Here is a 12,880-nt window from a genome sequence, read left to right on the forward strand (position 1 = left end):
CGTACTGTTCAATGGGATTTGAAGCTTCAGATATATAATTTTGATGTTGTTCATCACCCAGGGAGTTCTATAAGTAATACTGATGCCCTTTCTCGAGCTCCTTTTCCTTCTTTGCTCTCTTTTCATGTTTCTAATGAGCTTGTTATTCTAGTATCTATGGATTTTCTAAATGAGGATTCTATACCACTGGTAGTTGCTGTACTTGATATTCAGTGTTTACAAGGTACAGAACAAGATTTACCTTCTCTTGATGAGGTTTGTGAGGCTTAAAAGTTTGAGCTATGGATTCAAATGCTTCGAAAAGGGTTTAAGAATCTTGCATCACTTGCTAATGACTTGCCATTCCAACATTTACATTCTCAATATCACCTTGAAAACAGCCTTCTTTATTTTATAGGGACGGATCTTGATGATTATTTATGGTTGGTGGTGCCTTCAATCTTTATTTCACAGTTTCTTCATACATATTATGATTTTCTTGTTCTAGATGGGTGTAAGCCACAAATTTTTCCTTTCCAATTTGCAAGTTTACCTCGACTATCCGACCAACTCTGCCTTGGCTTGTGCTAAGTTCCCTCGCCAAGGTTCTCGCCTATGGTACCAGCTCTTACTTGGTCCTACTTGGTTTCAGCTACTCACTGCACGAGCAACGAAGTGTTAGCCATCCATCTACGGATTCCCAAATCTCTCCCAATCCCCCTCCCCGGGTTAGACTGAACTTAAGGTTCGGCTACACTCTCCGCAGGCACAAGCAGCCAAGCACACCAAGCCTCCAGATTCCTAACACCCCAAGGTACCACAAGACTTGATCATGGGACCCTCTAAATCCCAAGCCTTGGGTGCAGCACTTGCTTTGGGACGTCGGGGCGAAACACCGTGGCCTAACGGCCCGGTATGGGTACCTCTACCCCCCCACTTCCATCCCGAAGGGAAGGCCCAAGCCCCTAGGAAGGGCGAGGTCCAGGAACCAGACTTGAAGGAACTTAGGAGTCTACATTTGGTATCAGAGCGGTCTCGGGTCCGACTCTGTTGGTTGGCTAAGGGAATCACACCACATGTTGATTGACATCTGGCTGGTCCAGTTTGCTCCCGAGGGGTAGGGTGTCAAGAGAGCGGGGCTCTTGGGAGAGTTGCGGCTCTCAGCTTCCGTTCACGAGGGCGTGAACTTACAGGGAAGCGTGGTGGATTGTAAGCAACTAAAGGGAACGATTTGAGAGACGGTCAATGGGGTTCAAATATAGAGGGAAAGGGCCCATAAATAAGAGTGCACCCCCTTTTCCAATTGGTTAAGGGTCTTGGGATATTTGGGGTTAAGCGTCCTTGGGTTTGAATAGTACTGGGCTGGGTGACCTCCCGGGAAGTCCAAACTCAAGAGCTTACAATGGGCATATAGGACATCATCATATGATCGAGAAGCTATGTAGGTCTTTTTATTTGCCAAAGATGCAACATGATGTTATCTAATATGTGCATAATTGATCGAGAAGCTATGTGGGTCTTTCTATTTGCCAAAGATGCAACATGATGTTATCTAATATATGCATAATTGCATTTGGTGCCAAGCTTGTAATACTCCCTCTAGTGCTATGGAAGGACGGTTGGAGTCAATTGCAATTTCTTGTCCATTTGAGTTGGTAGCGTTTTATCTTATGGGACTTTTTCCACAATCGACTGTTGGCAATGAGTATATTATTATTGCTTCTAACTACTTGACTTGTTAGATGGAAGTTGGTGCTCTTGCTAACGGCAACTGCTGTTAGATATTTCCTCTTCAATTGAGTAGTGTTTTAGCATTTTTGTCCGGAGTGGATTCTTTCAGCTAATGGTTCTGCATTTATGGTTGAGGCATTTCATGTTTTGACATCTTGGTTAGGGATATACCACACTTTCATAAGTGTTTATTATCCACAATCAAACGGTTTGGTGGAACGGCTCGTTCGGACATTCAAAGGGATGATCATGAAGTATATGAACTTTCAACATTAGAATTGAGATGGTTATTTGCTATCTCTTTCATATGCATATGTCACAGGGGTGCAAAGTTTTGTTAGTGATTCACCATATAAACTTTTATATAGTCATAATCCAATATTACCAAAGGAGCTGGGTTGACTTTTATGATTGCAACGAGCTATCGATGCTAGGTCATAAGATTAATATTTGACAAGCATTCTTCCACTTGTTCGAGTAGAATCTACTAAACACCTAGGCTATATACAAGTGGGATAACAACATCACTACAACCCATCATCGTTCGTGGAGTACAAAATAAATAACTTAGTGTTAGTATATTTTCCCCATCTTATAATATGTAATTTATCTAAAGGGCTCCTTGCTCAGTGGAAAAGACTATATTAAGTGTTGTGGCAAGTTGGACCACAAGTTTATGAGGTTTGGCATGACATTCAATAGAGTGATCCTTTACAAATTATGTATATATAACAATTGAAACAATTTGCACAAAAAGATTAAGAACAATTAAGACCATTTATAGATCCACCAATACCTCTTCCTAATGTTCCACTAGATCCTAGCCTATCTATAAAAGAGCCTTGATGGTTTTCTATTATTCCGAAAGGAGGGGATGATGTGAAGTCTAAGTATATGGCTACGAATATTAGTATAGTGGGATTTTGGTAATTATTATATTCTTTTCAATTTAGACAACTTGCTCTTATATATAAATTAAAGTTTTTGGGTTAATTGATATGTACATTTTCTGTATTCCTTTTCCATATTCCATGCACTCACAAATATGATTTATGTTACAATAAAAGATTCATAAAATTTTTATAGTATAAATTTTATTATTTAAAAGCTATAATAAATATATATTAATTATTGTAATGAAAAACAGATAATGACACAAATAAATGACAAAACAAAATATTATGACATAAATGCTATATACTTTTAAATTCGTTATTAATGTAGATATTCTTATAATAACTTTCCATTTAGAAAAGAAAATATATTATATACATAATAATTTATTTACAATGATAATTTAATTTATTTGTTTAACCTATTCTTTGTCACCTCAGAAATAATGTAGAGCACTATAAAGATTGATTCTGAAAGGAAAAAAAAAAAAAGGAGAAAGCAAATGGACCTTGCAAGTGTAACATTAAAATCAACAAATTCTTTATTGTTTCAAACTATTCCTTAATGTTTTTCATAGATTGAAATAAAATCATCTTCATAAAAAAGCATCTAAAATAAGATGCTACAAGCCAATCCAGATTTGAATCTTGTGGCCTGCCATGCTCAAAGGCATATTGTTTGAGTGCTTGCCACTAAGTAACTTGATTGCTTGGAATATTCCAGAATCGGCATCTAGACGAATTTTCGCACTTCTTTGTGGAGCACAACTTCATCTCGTCGACGATTGGTTTTGATCAAATGCCAGCGATCGATCTGGTTTCATGGACCCGTCGAATATTCGAGTGGACGCGGTCCCATGGCCAGCAATGGTCACTATATGCGTCATGCCACGCGGCCCCCTTGCGTTTTACACGCATGTGAAGTACTTTGAAAGGTACCACCTCCCTCCGGAAAAAGAATTTCAAAGCTGTGAAGTACTTTGAGGTACCACCTCCCTCCGGAAAAAGAATTTCAAAGGCCTTTTGACTTGGCCGGCCACGATCCATCTTAAGTTATACGCTCCACATATGATTTTATTGACTAATTTGCCGCGATATCGTTTCCAATAGTTTAGATTCGATCATCTTATTCAGTGTGTGAGCAGTAAAGATTAAATACTGGCAATGGAAGTACATGCCCTTGTAACGTCAGCTTTAACGTTTTTCTCTCGCGTTGCAAAACATTGTTTTCGCCCGAATCTTGAGCGAAGGTTCACAGGCATTGAATCAAAGGTGTCAAGATAATCACCGAGAGAAAAAGAAGTTTGAAACGTCTACCAAAATGAACGGCTGGGATTGCGTCAGCTGGGGTAAACTATTATGATAATTTCCAATTTGTCACCTTCCCATCCAGGGAGGGCGTATCACATGACGGCGGTCCAAGCTGGACGGCACGGCCACCATGCGGGAAGGTACACCTTCAACGTACTGTACGTACCATCTTATCAAGGGATTAAACAATCACTGGAATTGCGGCCAACACGCATTGTGGGGCTTTTTTATTTACCTTTCTTGATTCTTGATCTTCGCTGGTACTAGCTATGCGGGAGTGCGAGAGAGGGATTAATCGATGACCTAGCTCCTCTCTCTCTCTCTCTCTTCCTGGTGGAATACCTATCGACACCGCCAGGACCGTCAGGGAGGGTACTCGCTCGCTCGCCACTTGCGCTGCTCTAGATCTAGGCGCCGGTGGCCCGGCCATGGCATGGATTGGAGCTTAGGGATTTGCTGGCGGAGGCCACCGACGCACGGATCAAGGCGCGCGCGTGATCCAGGGGAGGCATTCGTACTTGGCCGATGATCTTGACGAGTCGCAGTGTAGGCCAATCGAATTCGCGCAGTACTGGAGGAGCAAGGAAGAACAGGTGGAGTGTTTATGTGGACCGTTATCGCGGATTTGGAGCGGTGAATTTCTTGGGGTAATCGCCCATGGCGGATCGGAAGATGAGCAAGAACAGCGGCGACAGTGTCATCGACCTCCTGGACGACAATATTCTGCTCCAGATCCTGGAGCGCCTTGAGGATCGATTCGACCGCCAGGCGTGGTGCCTCAGCTGCAAGCACTTCCTGCGCCTCGAGGCCAGCACCAGGAACCGGATCCAGCTCATGCGCCACGAAGTTCTCGAAGGGATCCTCCACAGGTACTCGCGGCTGGAGCATCTGGATCTGTCGCATTGCATCCAGCTGGTGGACGAGAATCTGGCGCTCGTAGGGCAGATCGCGGGAAATCGTCTCGCCTCGATCAACCTGTCGCGAGTTGGGGGTTTTACCAGCGCTGGGCTGGGGCTGCTGGCGCGATCCTGCTGTGCCTCCCTCACCGACGTGGACCTGAGCTACTGCTCCAATCTCAAGGACTCGGACGTGCTTGCGCTCGCGCAAATCTCCAATCTCCAGGCTCTCCGCCTCACGGGCTGCCACTCCATCACAGACATTGGGTTGGGCTGCTTGGCCGCTGGCTGTAAGATGCTCAAGCTTCTCACGCTCAAGGGGTGCTTGGGGATCACGGACATTGGCATTGCTCTCGTTGCCGTGAATTGCAAGCAGCTAAGAACACTGGATCTCTCGTACACCGAGGTGAGTCTCTTTTCTCTTTGCTTTGGCGTGATTCTAGCAGATCGCCATTTGTCCTGGTTTTCTCGTCTTTGGTTTGACTTGGTGGTCTGAGCTTTTGCTTTTGTTGTTCCGTGAAGGTGACCGACGAAGGCCTGGCATCCATAGCGACTTTGCACTCGCTGGAGGTTCTGAATCTGGTTTCTTGCAACAATGTTGACGATGGAGGATTGAGATCGTTGAAAAGGAGCTGCAGATCGTTGCTGGTACGTCAGGAGTGCTCTTTTTCTCCGATGTAAACGACTTCTCTCCTTTCAGAAGCTGGATGTTTCTCGATGCTCCAATGTCAGTGACGCAGGTCTCGCAGCTCTGGCCACCAGTCACCTCTCCTTGGAACAGCTTACACTTTCCTACTGCTCTATCGTAAGTCTCAACGTTATCTACTCGTACATGTAGAAATTGACCCCTGTGAGCTCAGATCACGGACGATCTACTGGCCACCTTTCAAAAGTTTGATCACCTGCAATCAATTGTCTTGGACGGGTGTGAGATTGCTCGCAACGGTCTCCCTTTCATCGCCAGGGGTTGTAAGCAGCTCAAGGAGCTCAGCTTAAGCAAGTGTAGAGGTGTAACGGACAGAGGCATAGCTGCTGTTGCTCAAGGATGCACTGCTCTTCACAAGCTCAACCTGACGTGCTGCCGGGAGCTGACGGACGCGTCTCTGTGCCGGATCTCCAAGGACTGCAAGGGTCTCGAGAGCTTGAAAATGGAGTCGTGCAGCCTCATCACCGAGGATGGGCTGTGTGGTCTCGGCGAAGGCTGTCCTCGTCTCGAAGAACTCGATTTCACCGAGTGCAACATGAGTGATACCGGTACGTTTGATCATTTCGAGCCGATTGACTCGAGTACTGATTGATTCGCTTTCAGGCCTCAAGTATATTTCCAAGTGCACGGCACTGAGGTCCCTCAAGCTGGGATTTTGCTCCACCATCACAGACAAAGGCGTTGCTCACATTGGTGCCAGGTGTTGTAACCTTCGAGAGCTTGACTTCTACAGGTAGCAGTAACTTCACTTGTGAGTCGGTTTTGTAACAAGTCTTGGTGGTTTCTTCAACAGGTCCAAAGGTATAGGTGACGCTGGAGTGGCAGCAATTGCTTCCGGGTGTCCGAAACTCAAGCTTTTGGATCTTTCGTATTGTAGCAAGATCACAGACTGCTCGTTGCAATCGCTGTCGCAGCTGAGAGAGCTGCAACGCCTCGAGCTCCGCGGCTGCGTGCTTGTTTCGTCGACAGGCCTGGCCGTGATGGCATCGGGCTGCAAGAGGCTCACGGAGATCGATATAAAGCGCTGCTCCCAGATCGGGAACGCTGGAGTCTCGGCCTTGTCCTTCTTTTGCCCCGGCCTCCGAATGGTACGTAATAAGAGATTCACAAAACTTTCATCTTTCACATTGCTATGATCCTAACTTTGGTGGTTTTTTTCTTACCAGATGAACATCTCGTATTGCCCGATCTCAAAGGCGGGATTGCTGAGCCTTCCCCGGCTCAGCTGCTTGCAAAGCGTCCGGCTCGTCCACCTCAAGAACGTCACAGTGGATTGCTTCGTGACAGTGCTCCAGAATTGCAAGAGCTTGAAGAACGTCAAGCTTCCATCGTATTTGAGAACACTCCTCCCTCCCGGGATCGCGGAAGAGATGGAATCGCGGGGCTGCCGAATTCGATGGATGGACAAAGCCTTGGAAGAAGACGATGCCCTCGAGCCTCACTGAGAGAAATTCCTTTATTTCTTTGTATTTAAGTTTTAAAGGGGGTGTTAAACGTACAGGGCAAAGAAACCCTCGGATTTTAGGGTTCTTAGGGACGCGCGAGCTCGAGCGCGCGCTGGGGATCAAAGGTGTGTGAGTCTAGTCGCGGCGGTGAGATGCCGAGCTTCGTAGTGGTTGCTGGAGCAGATGTAGAGATGGCGGAAGGGAATGGGATTTCCGCGAGGATTGACCTGAATTTGCATCTGGCGCCTCCGGCCACTGCCGATTTCCTGCGGCTAGGGCCAGGGATTGAGGAGGAGGAGCGGCAGCAGCAGCAACAGCCACGGGAAGGGGGCCAAAATCAGGGTGGGAATCTCCAGCGCAGGATTTTGCCGCGTTTTGGCCCTGGGATCCATGGCGTGTTCCTGGATCTTCATCCAGACAGCGATTCTGAGGCTAGAATACGTCCGGCTGTGGAGCATTCGATGCGTCCTCCCATCCGGCACCATCGCTTCAGGCGTTACTCGACTCGCGGCCCTTCGCTGGTGAGTGTGGCCGGGCTGGAGGAGAGATCTAGGAGGCTTTTTCACGATTCGCGAAGCCCGCAGCAACAGCAGCAGCAACCACAGCAAGATACTTCCAAGGACAAGGCACCCGCGAAAGAAAGCGAGGACGACTCCTCCAAGGACGAGACCGGAGTGGTCAAGCGTGGCGGGAACGAGAACTTTGAGTGTAACGTGTGCTTGGATATGGCAGTGGAGCCCGTGGTGACGGTGTGTGGGCACCTCTTCTGCTGGAGTTGCTTGCACCAGTGGCTCTACGTGCACTCGGAGAACGAGGAGTGCCCGGTTTGCAAAGGCTCGGTTGGCGAGAATTCGATCATCCCGATCTATGGGAGAGGGAGTTCGTCGTCGGCTCGACAGGAACTTAGCGTGCAAGACGACGAAGCTCGAGTTCCTCCTCGCCCTCACGCTCGAAGGGTGGATAGCTTGCGGCAGAGAGTGGAAGCTGAGACAACAGCAGTGCCAGTGGAGGATCGGGACGCCGAGCAAGACCGGATCAACTTGAACGAGATGCTCCGGATGAGCAGGGTGGTGCGCTTGTTGCACGACAACATGTCGTCGCGCTTCCGGCGGCGCATGTCCGAGCGAAGAGAACACTACCGGACGCCATCGATGACGACCACAGCGGCGAGCACTCAACCGGTCGAGTTTACTGTGGGAGAGTTTGAGGCACGAGCTGCGACTTTCCAGGATGACTACGTGCGGCAGCTCTCGGCCAGCCGCGCCGATACTGAGGAACGTGTGAATGCTATCCGAGCGAGGTTGGCGAGCTTGGTGGAGACGATTGAGTCGCACCGTCGGCAAGCGGCGTCCATGGCTGCGAGGTTCCATGACACTGCAAGAGAAGCCGTGGCGTTAACAGCAACTGTGGGTGTCAGCGCCCAACCGAGCGACGCTGTCATTGCCACAGCGGAGACAATTGAGCGCTCAAACAGTGTTAGCTCCGTTGCTAGACCCCGAGAGTCCGAGGAAGGGAGCACCTCGGGTGGTGGTGACTCGGAAGTCTTACATAGCAGGAAAAGGAGGCGCTTGAACTAATGCTGTATTGCGTGGATTCAGAGGTGATCGACAAGTGGTCTATTTCGGAAGGAACAGGTGTCCGCAATAATTCGTTGGAAGGCGATAAAAGGAGGATTCACAGGAGGGTGAGAAGGAAATTAATTACGCAGGAGGAGAATATGGTAGAACAAAAGGTAGCTTTGGTGGCTGGAGCAACTGGACTCGTTGGTAACAGTCTACTAGAGCTGCTGCCGAAGTCCCAGTGGAAGGTCTATGGCCTTGCTCGACGGCCGAGGCCGAGCTGGTTTGTGAATACAGGGGTGGAGTACATCGAGTGTGACTTGCTGGATAGAAGTGATACACTCCGCAAGGTGTCGAGGCTGACAGACGTGACACATCTCTTCTGGGTGGTCTGGGTCCACAAGAGCGACGGTGAGGAACAAGGCAACTGCGAGGCAAATGGAAGCATGCTTTCGAATGCTCTGGACGCGCTGCTTCTCAACGCCAAGCAGCTGGAACACATCTGTCTCCAGACTGGTTCCAAGCACTACATCGGCCCGCAGAGCCTGTGGGGGAAGATAGATCATGGAGAGCTCCCTTTCGTCGAGGACGGCCCCCGGCTTGGTGTTCCAAACTTCTACTACACTCTCGAGGACATTGTCTACGACGCTGCAAAGAAGAAGAAGGGTCTCACTTGGTCGATCCACCGGCCCAGTGTCATCTTTGGATTCGCTCCCAGGAACCTCATCAACCTAGTTCATGCGGTAGCGGTCTATGCCAGCATTTGCAAGCAGCAGGGGCTACCGTTTGTCTTTCCTGGACACTCGGAGGCGTGGGAGTGCAAGACGGACGTTTCGGACGCGGAGCTTATTGCTGAGCAACAGATCTGGGCGGCGACAGACGCCAGAGCCAAGAACCAGGCCTTCAACGTGACAAACGGGGACCTGGTTACGTGGAAGGAGCTGTGGCACGCGGTGGCGCTCAAGTTTGATCTCCAAGTGCCTGTCTACAGTGGCTCCCCGACGAGCATGGAGGAGATATTGCGAGACAAGCAAGAAGTGTGGGAGGAGATGACGAGATCCAACAGGTTGCACGCAACGACCAACTTGAGGAAGGTGGCGAGGATTTTAGACGAAGCCTTCAACTTTCCATTTCGTCTGGTGAGCAGCAATAGCAAATGCCGGGAGTTTGGATTCAACGGCAGCAGAGACACGGAAGCGTCACTGACACGAGTGATCGATCGAATGCGGGCAGCTCGGATCATCCCGTAACAAGAAGAGGGGTACGCTGTCAAGTTTCTTAGATGCCAGTGTTTTCGATGACTTGCTCAGTGATCCAAGTCTGTCCAGGCTCTACGCACAGCGGCTTTTCACCCGAAGTTGGGCCTAGCAGCACAAACTTTTTCCAGTCTTCCTCCTGCGACTCTGGCCCCGGATTGGAGAGGTTCAGATACCTCAGTCCCGATTTCTGGAAGGTGAACGAGCGGCGCTTTCCCTGGCAGTCAAAAACAAGCATTCAAGTGTTGAGAAGATCGATCGTCAACTTACTCGATCTAGCAGCGTCCACGGCATCGAGGACATGAAGTAGAGGCGATTCATTCCAGGTGCTAGTGGAGCCATCTCGGAGCAGTGGCGGTGCCAGAGCCGACCATCTTTGCCGACAAAGCTCTCGTCGCCTTGCTGGGATTCTCTCTCCGGGCGCTTGTACGATCCTCCACTGAGCAGCACTGCAAGTTTCTCAAAGATCCGGGGGCCCTGCTCTTCGCCAGCGGTGGTGTTTTCGGCGATGGATTCGTCTCCCAGGGACAGGAAGTTGGTTCCCAGCAGGCCCATCGCGTAAGCTCCAGCCAAGTCGCCAATCTCGACCGCAGTGGCGATGGATGCGTGGAAGCAGCAGGGAACTTTGCCAGTGTTTTCGATCGACAAGGTGGATTGAAGCTGCTGCTTGGAGAGCGTGACGCTGTTCTTGAGCTTGAGATTTGGCAGGCCAGAGCCCAGTGTGATCTAAAACATAAAAAGAAAAAAATCTAGATCCATAGTGGAACTTCTCTCTACCTTGACCCATTTGTTGGGAGCTCTTGAGACTCCATTGACGATCCATGACAATGGAGGATTGTTTGCGCGCTTGGTTTCTTCACCATCTTCTACTTCTGGGATTCTTGCCACTGACGCGCGGATTCCTCCTTTGTAGGCGCAGCAGCCCCCTTGCAGTGGAAATCTCTTGGAGTGGAGGACTTCTTCCTGAGATTCGTGCCACATTATCGGTTTGTAGGATGTAACCACGCCTTGCGGCAGTGCTATCGTGGCGGCGGAGCCACAGGCGAGCTTGAGCCGTGCCTCAACGATTCCATCGCTTCTCTCGAATTCCAGCTCCTTGCAGCCAAATCGCTCTTGCAGTAGCTCCGCCCGCTCCATTCGTTCCCATTTCAGTGGACTCAAGCCTATGGCGCTCTTACCAGCAATCTCCATGAGATATTTGCGGGTATGTTCTTGGGTTTTTCTTTTTCATGAATTAGGGTTTTTTTAAAAGGGGTGAGTTATTGATGCCGGGCTTCTTGAATCCATTCCGTTGTTCATGTGGGGCTTGAACAACGTTTCTGGAGGTCGTTACCCGATCCCAAGCCTGCCTGCTTCCATTAGCGGATGCAAGTTAGTGCTCTTTTCAAAAACTATCCATTTGAGTGTTAACCCATGATCTGGTTTCCTGTGTGTAGAAATTCCGAAGGAAATGGATGAGAGTGAAGAACGGGGGACTTCTCTTAGCGAGTGCTGTTCAAGAATTAGAGACAATATGAGGCACAAACAAGGAACACAATGGCTAAAACTGAGCAACTTATATTCCTGTATCCCACTAACTTAATGTTGCTACAAGAAATTGCCGAAGGAAATAGAAAAAATACTTTAGCAAGTAACTAATGACCAGCTGACTAAATACAAAATGAAACTAGGCTTTAACACCTTTCCTGGGATGTATACTTTCATTTGCACGAAGACCGTGAATAGCGTAAAATGGACCATATCGTACGCCTAATCTTGGCCCGTACACTTTGGGATGTCGCTGAGTGCTGCCGCGAGGAGGAGCTTGGCACAGCGCTGCTCGCATTTGCGTCGTGAATCGCCTCTTTGGTGGTGCCACCGATCATCCGCGCCACAGGAGCATGATCTAGGTTCTAGGCGTCCGCCCCAGGTAACGAAGCAAGAAGTGGAGGCTAGGTTTCTTGTGATGGGATTGGAAAATTTGCCAGCCGTGGTCCAGTCGTCTCCGATCGCGCGCATTCTCATCACCCAGTGCCGCCAGTGAACCAGACAAACCAAAGTAAGCTCTTGGGTACGAACTTCTCGTGATTTGATTCTCTCTTCTTCCAGGATCTCTGTGACCTTTGTGGACAAGAATGGCAGCGAGAAATCGATCCAAGTTCCCGTTGGAATGTCGATGCTAGAAGCTGCTCACGAGAACGAGATCGAGCTGGAAGGTAAACCTCTTTCTCTTTTCTGCTCTAGCAATGGATTGAGCATAGTTACCTCGGATTTGTGTCAGGGGCTTGCGAGGGATCTCTAGCCTGCTCGACTTGTCACGTAATCTTCATGGTATAGTTCCAGATCGTCGCTTTCTTGTCGCGCTAAGTTTCTTTCGATCGTCAGGACGAGGAGCTCTACCAGAAGTTGCCAGAGCCATCCGACGAAGAGAACGATATGCTCGACCTGGCGTTCGGGCTCACAGAGACGTAAGTTCCACTTCAATGAGGACGAGAAAGAAAGAAGACTTTACCTCTGGTGTTCCAGATCACGTCTTGGCTGCCAAATCATCGCCAAACCAGAGCTGGATGGGATGCGTCTGGCTCTTCCGCCGGCCACCAGGAACTTCGCTGTAGATGGACACGTTCCAAAGCCTCATTAGCGGCGATCTGCTAGAGCCATAATTAATGAACTCAACAGAGATGCCTTGGTAAGCGAATTTACTCTCACTTTGTGAGGTTTTGAGCCATCACAGTTTGGTTATAAAATAAAACCAAGAATTATGCAGCTAGCTTACTCTCACGATGGCATTGGCTTTCGAGCCACAAAGGATTTGATGAGCGTGAAGGCACGGCCGGGTTGGAACAATGGTACTAGCACCTCGGACCGTCACAAATGTCAGCCCATGGTAAATGGTGAAGAGACGATACAAGATATGAACGAAAAGTTTGAGAGCTCCAAATGCTACCTCTTCTACCATGGATACCATGGTTTACTAATGTTAAGTTTGAGTGAGTATCGTGAAGCAACCGAGTCGACGTCTCCACTGTTCACACTCGCGGTGAGAACAAAAGGACTGCCTAAGTAGCTCATGACGAATAGCGACCGCATAACTTTCACCAGTGATGTAGAAATCTCTGTTCTTG

General features: G+C 48.8%; 5 protein-coding genes and 1 long non-coding RNA gene across 6 annotated transcripts; 5 read left to right on the forward strand and 1 right to left on the reverse strand.

The window, feature by feature from the left end:
- Window positions 1-4,164: 4,164 nt before the first annotated feature.
- LOC9633273 (F-box/LRR-repeat protein 3) lies at window positions 4,165-7,045 on the forward strand. The gene is made up of 7 exons (XM_002960042.2): window positions 4,165-5,216; window positions 5,333-5,458; window positions 5,511-5,615; window positions 5,671-6,064; window positions 6,120-6,249; window positions 6,310-6,604; window positions 6,683-7,045. Exons 1-7 carry the CDS (start codon window positions 4,572-4,574, stop codon window positions 6,959-6,961), a joined length of 1,974 nt encoding a protein of 657 aa, XP_002960088.1. The 5' UTR covers window positions 4,165-4,571; the 3' UTR covers window positions 6,962-7,045.
- A 68-nt stretch (window positions 7,046-7,113) lies between these two features.
- LOC9656252 lies at window positions 7,114-8,538 on the forward strand. The gene has a single exon (XM_002960043.1). It carries the CDS (start codon window positions 7,114-7,116, stop codon window positions 8,536-8,538), a length of 1,425 nt encoding a protein of 474 aa, XP_002960089.1.
- Window positions 8,509-9,961, forward strand: LOC9656253 (3-oxo-Delta(4,5)-steroid 5-beta-reductase). Its single transcript, XM_002960044.2, has 2 exons — window positions 8,509-9,781; window positions 9,849-9,961. Exon 1 carries the CDS (start codon window positions 8,538-8,540, stop codon window positions 9,768-9,770), a length of 1,233 nt encoding a protein of 410 aa, XP_002960090.2. The 5' UTR covers window positions 8,509-8,537; the 3' UTR covers window positions 9,771-9,781; window positions 9,849-9,961.
- LOC112345457 (protein NDH-DEPENDENT CYCLIC ELECTRON FLOW 5-like) lies at window positions 9,663-11,010 on the reverse strand. The gene is made up of 3 exons (XM_024672244.1): window positions 10,554-11,010; window positions 10,047-10,502; window positions 9,663-9,993 (listed from the first exon to the last, which is right to left on the reverse strand). The coding sequence occupies exons 1-3, from the start codon at window positions 10,965-10,967 to the stop codon at window positions 9,799-9,801; spliced, it is 1,065 nt and encodes a 354-aa protein (XP_024528012.1). The 5' UTR covers window positions 10,968-11,010; the 3' UTR covers window positions 9,663-9,798.
- Window positions 10,903-11,410, forward strand: LOC112345465. Its single transcript, XR_002992055.1, has 3 exons — window positions 10,903-10,980; window positions 11,029-11,147; window positions 11,213-11,410. It is a non-coding gene; the product is annotated as an uncharacterized LOC112345465 (long non-coding RNA).
- Window positions 11,411-11,501: 91 nt separating this feature from the next.
- LOC9656479 (adrenodoxin-like protein 2, mitochondrial) lies at window positions 11,502-12,521 on the forward strand. The gene is made up of 6 exons (XM_002960045.2): window positions 11,502-11,685; window positions 11,744-11,814; window positions 11,865-11,971; window positions 12,037-12,086; window positions 12,141-12,223; window positions 12,282-12,521. Exons 1-6 carry the CDS (start codon window positions 11,551-11,553, stop codon window positions 12,394-12,396), a joined length of 561 nt encoding a protein of 186 aa, XP_002960091.2. The 5' UTR covers window positions 11,502-11,550; the 3' UTR covers window positions 12,397-12,521.
- The last annotated feature ends 359 nt before the right edge of the window (window positions 12,522-12,880 follow it).

Source organism: Selaginella moellendorffii, unplaced genomic scaffold (genome assembly GCF_000143415.4).
Source record: "Selaginella moellendorffii unplaced genomic scaffold, v1.0 SELMOscaffold_0, whole genome shotgun sequence".
NCBI classification, from domain to species: domain Eukaryota; kingdom Viridiplantae; phylum Streptophyta; class Lycopodiopsida; order Selaginellales; family Selaginellaceae; genus Selaginella; species Selaginella moellendorffii.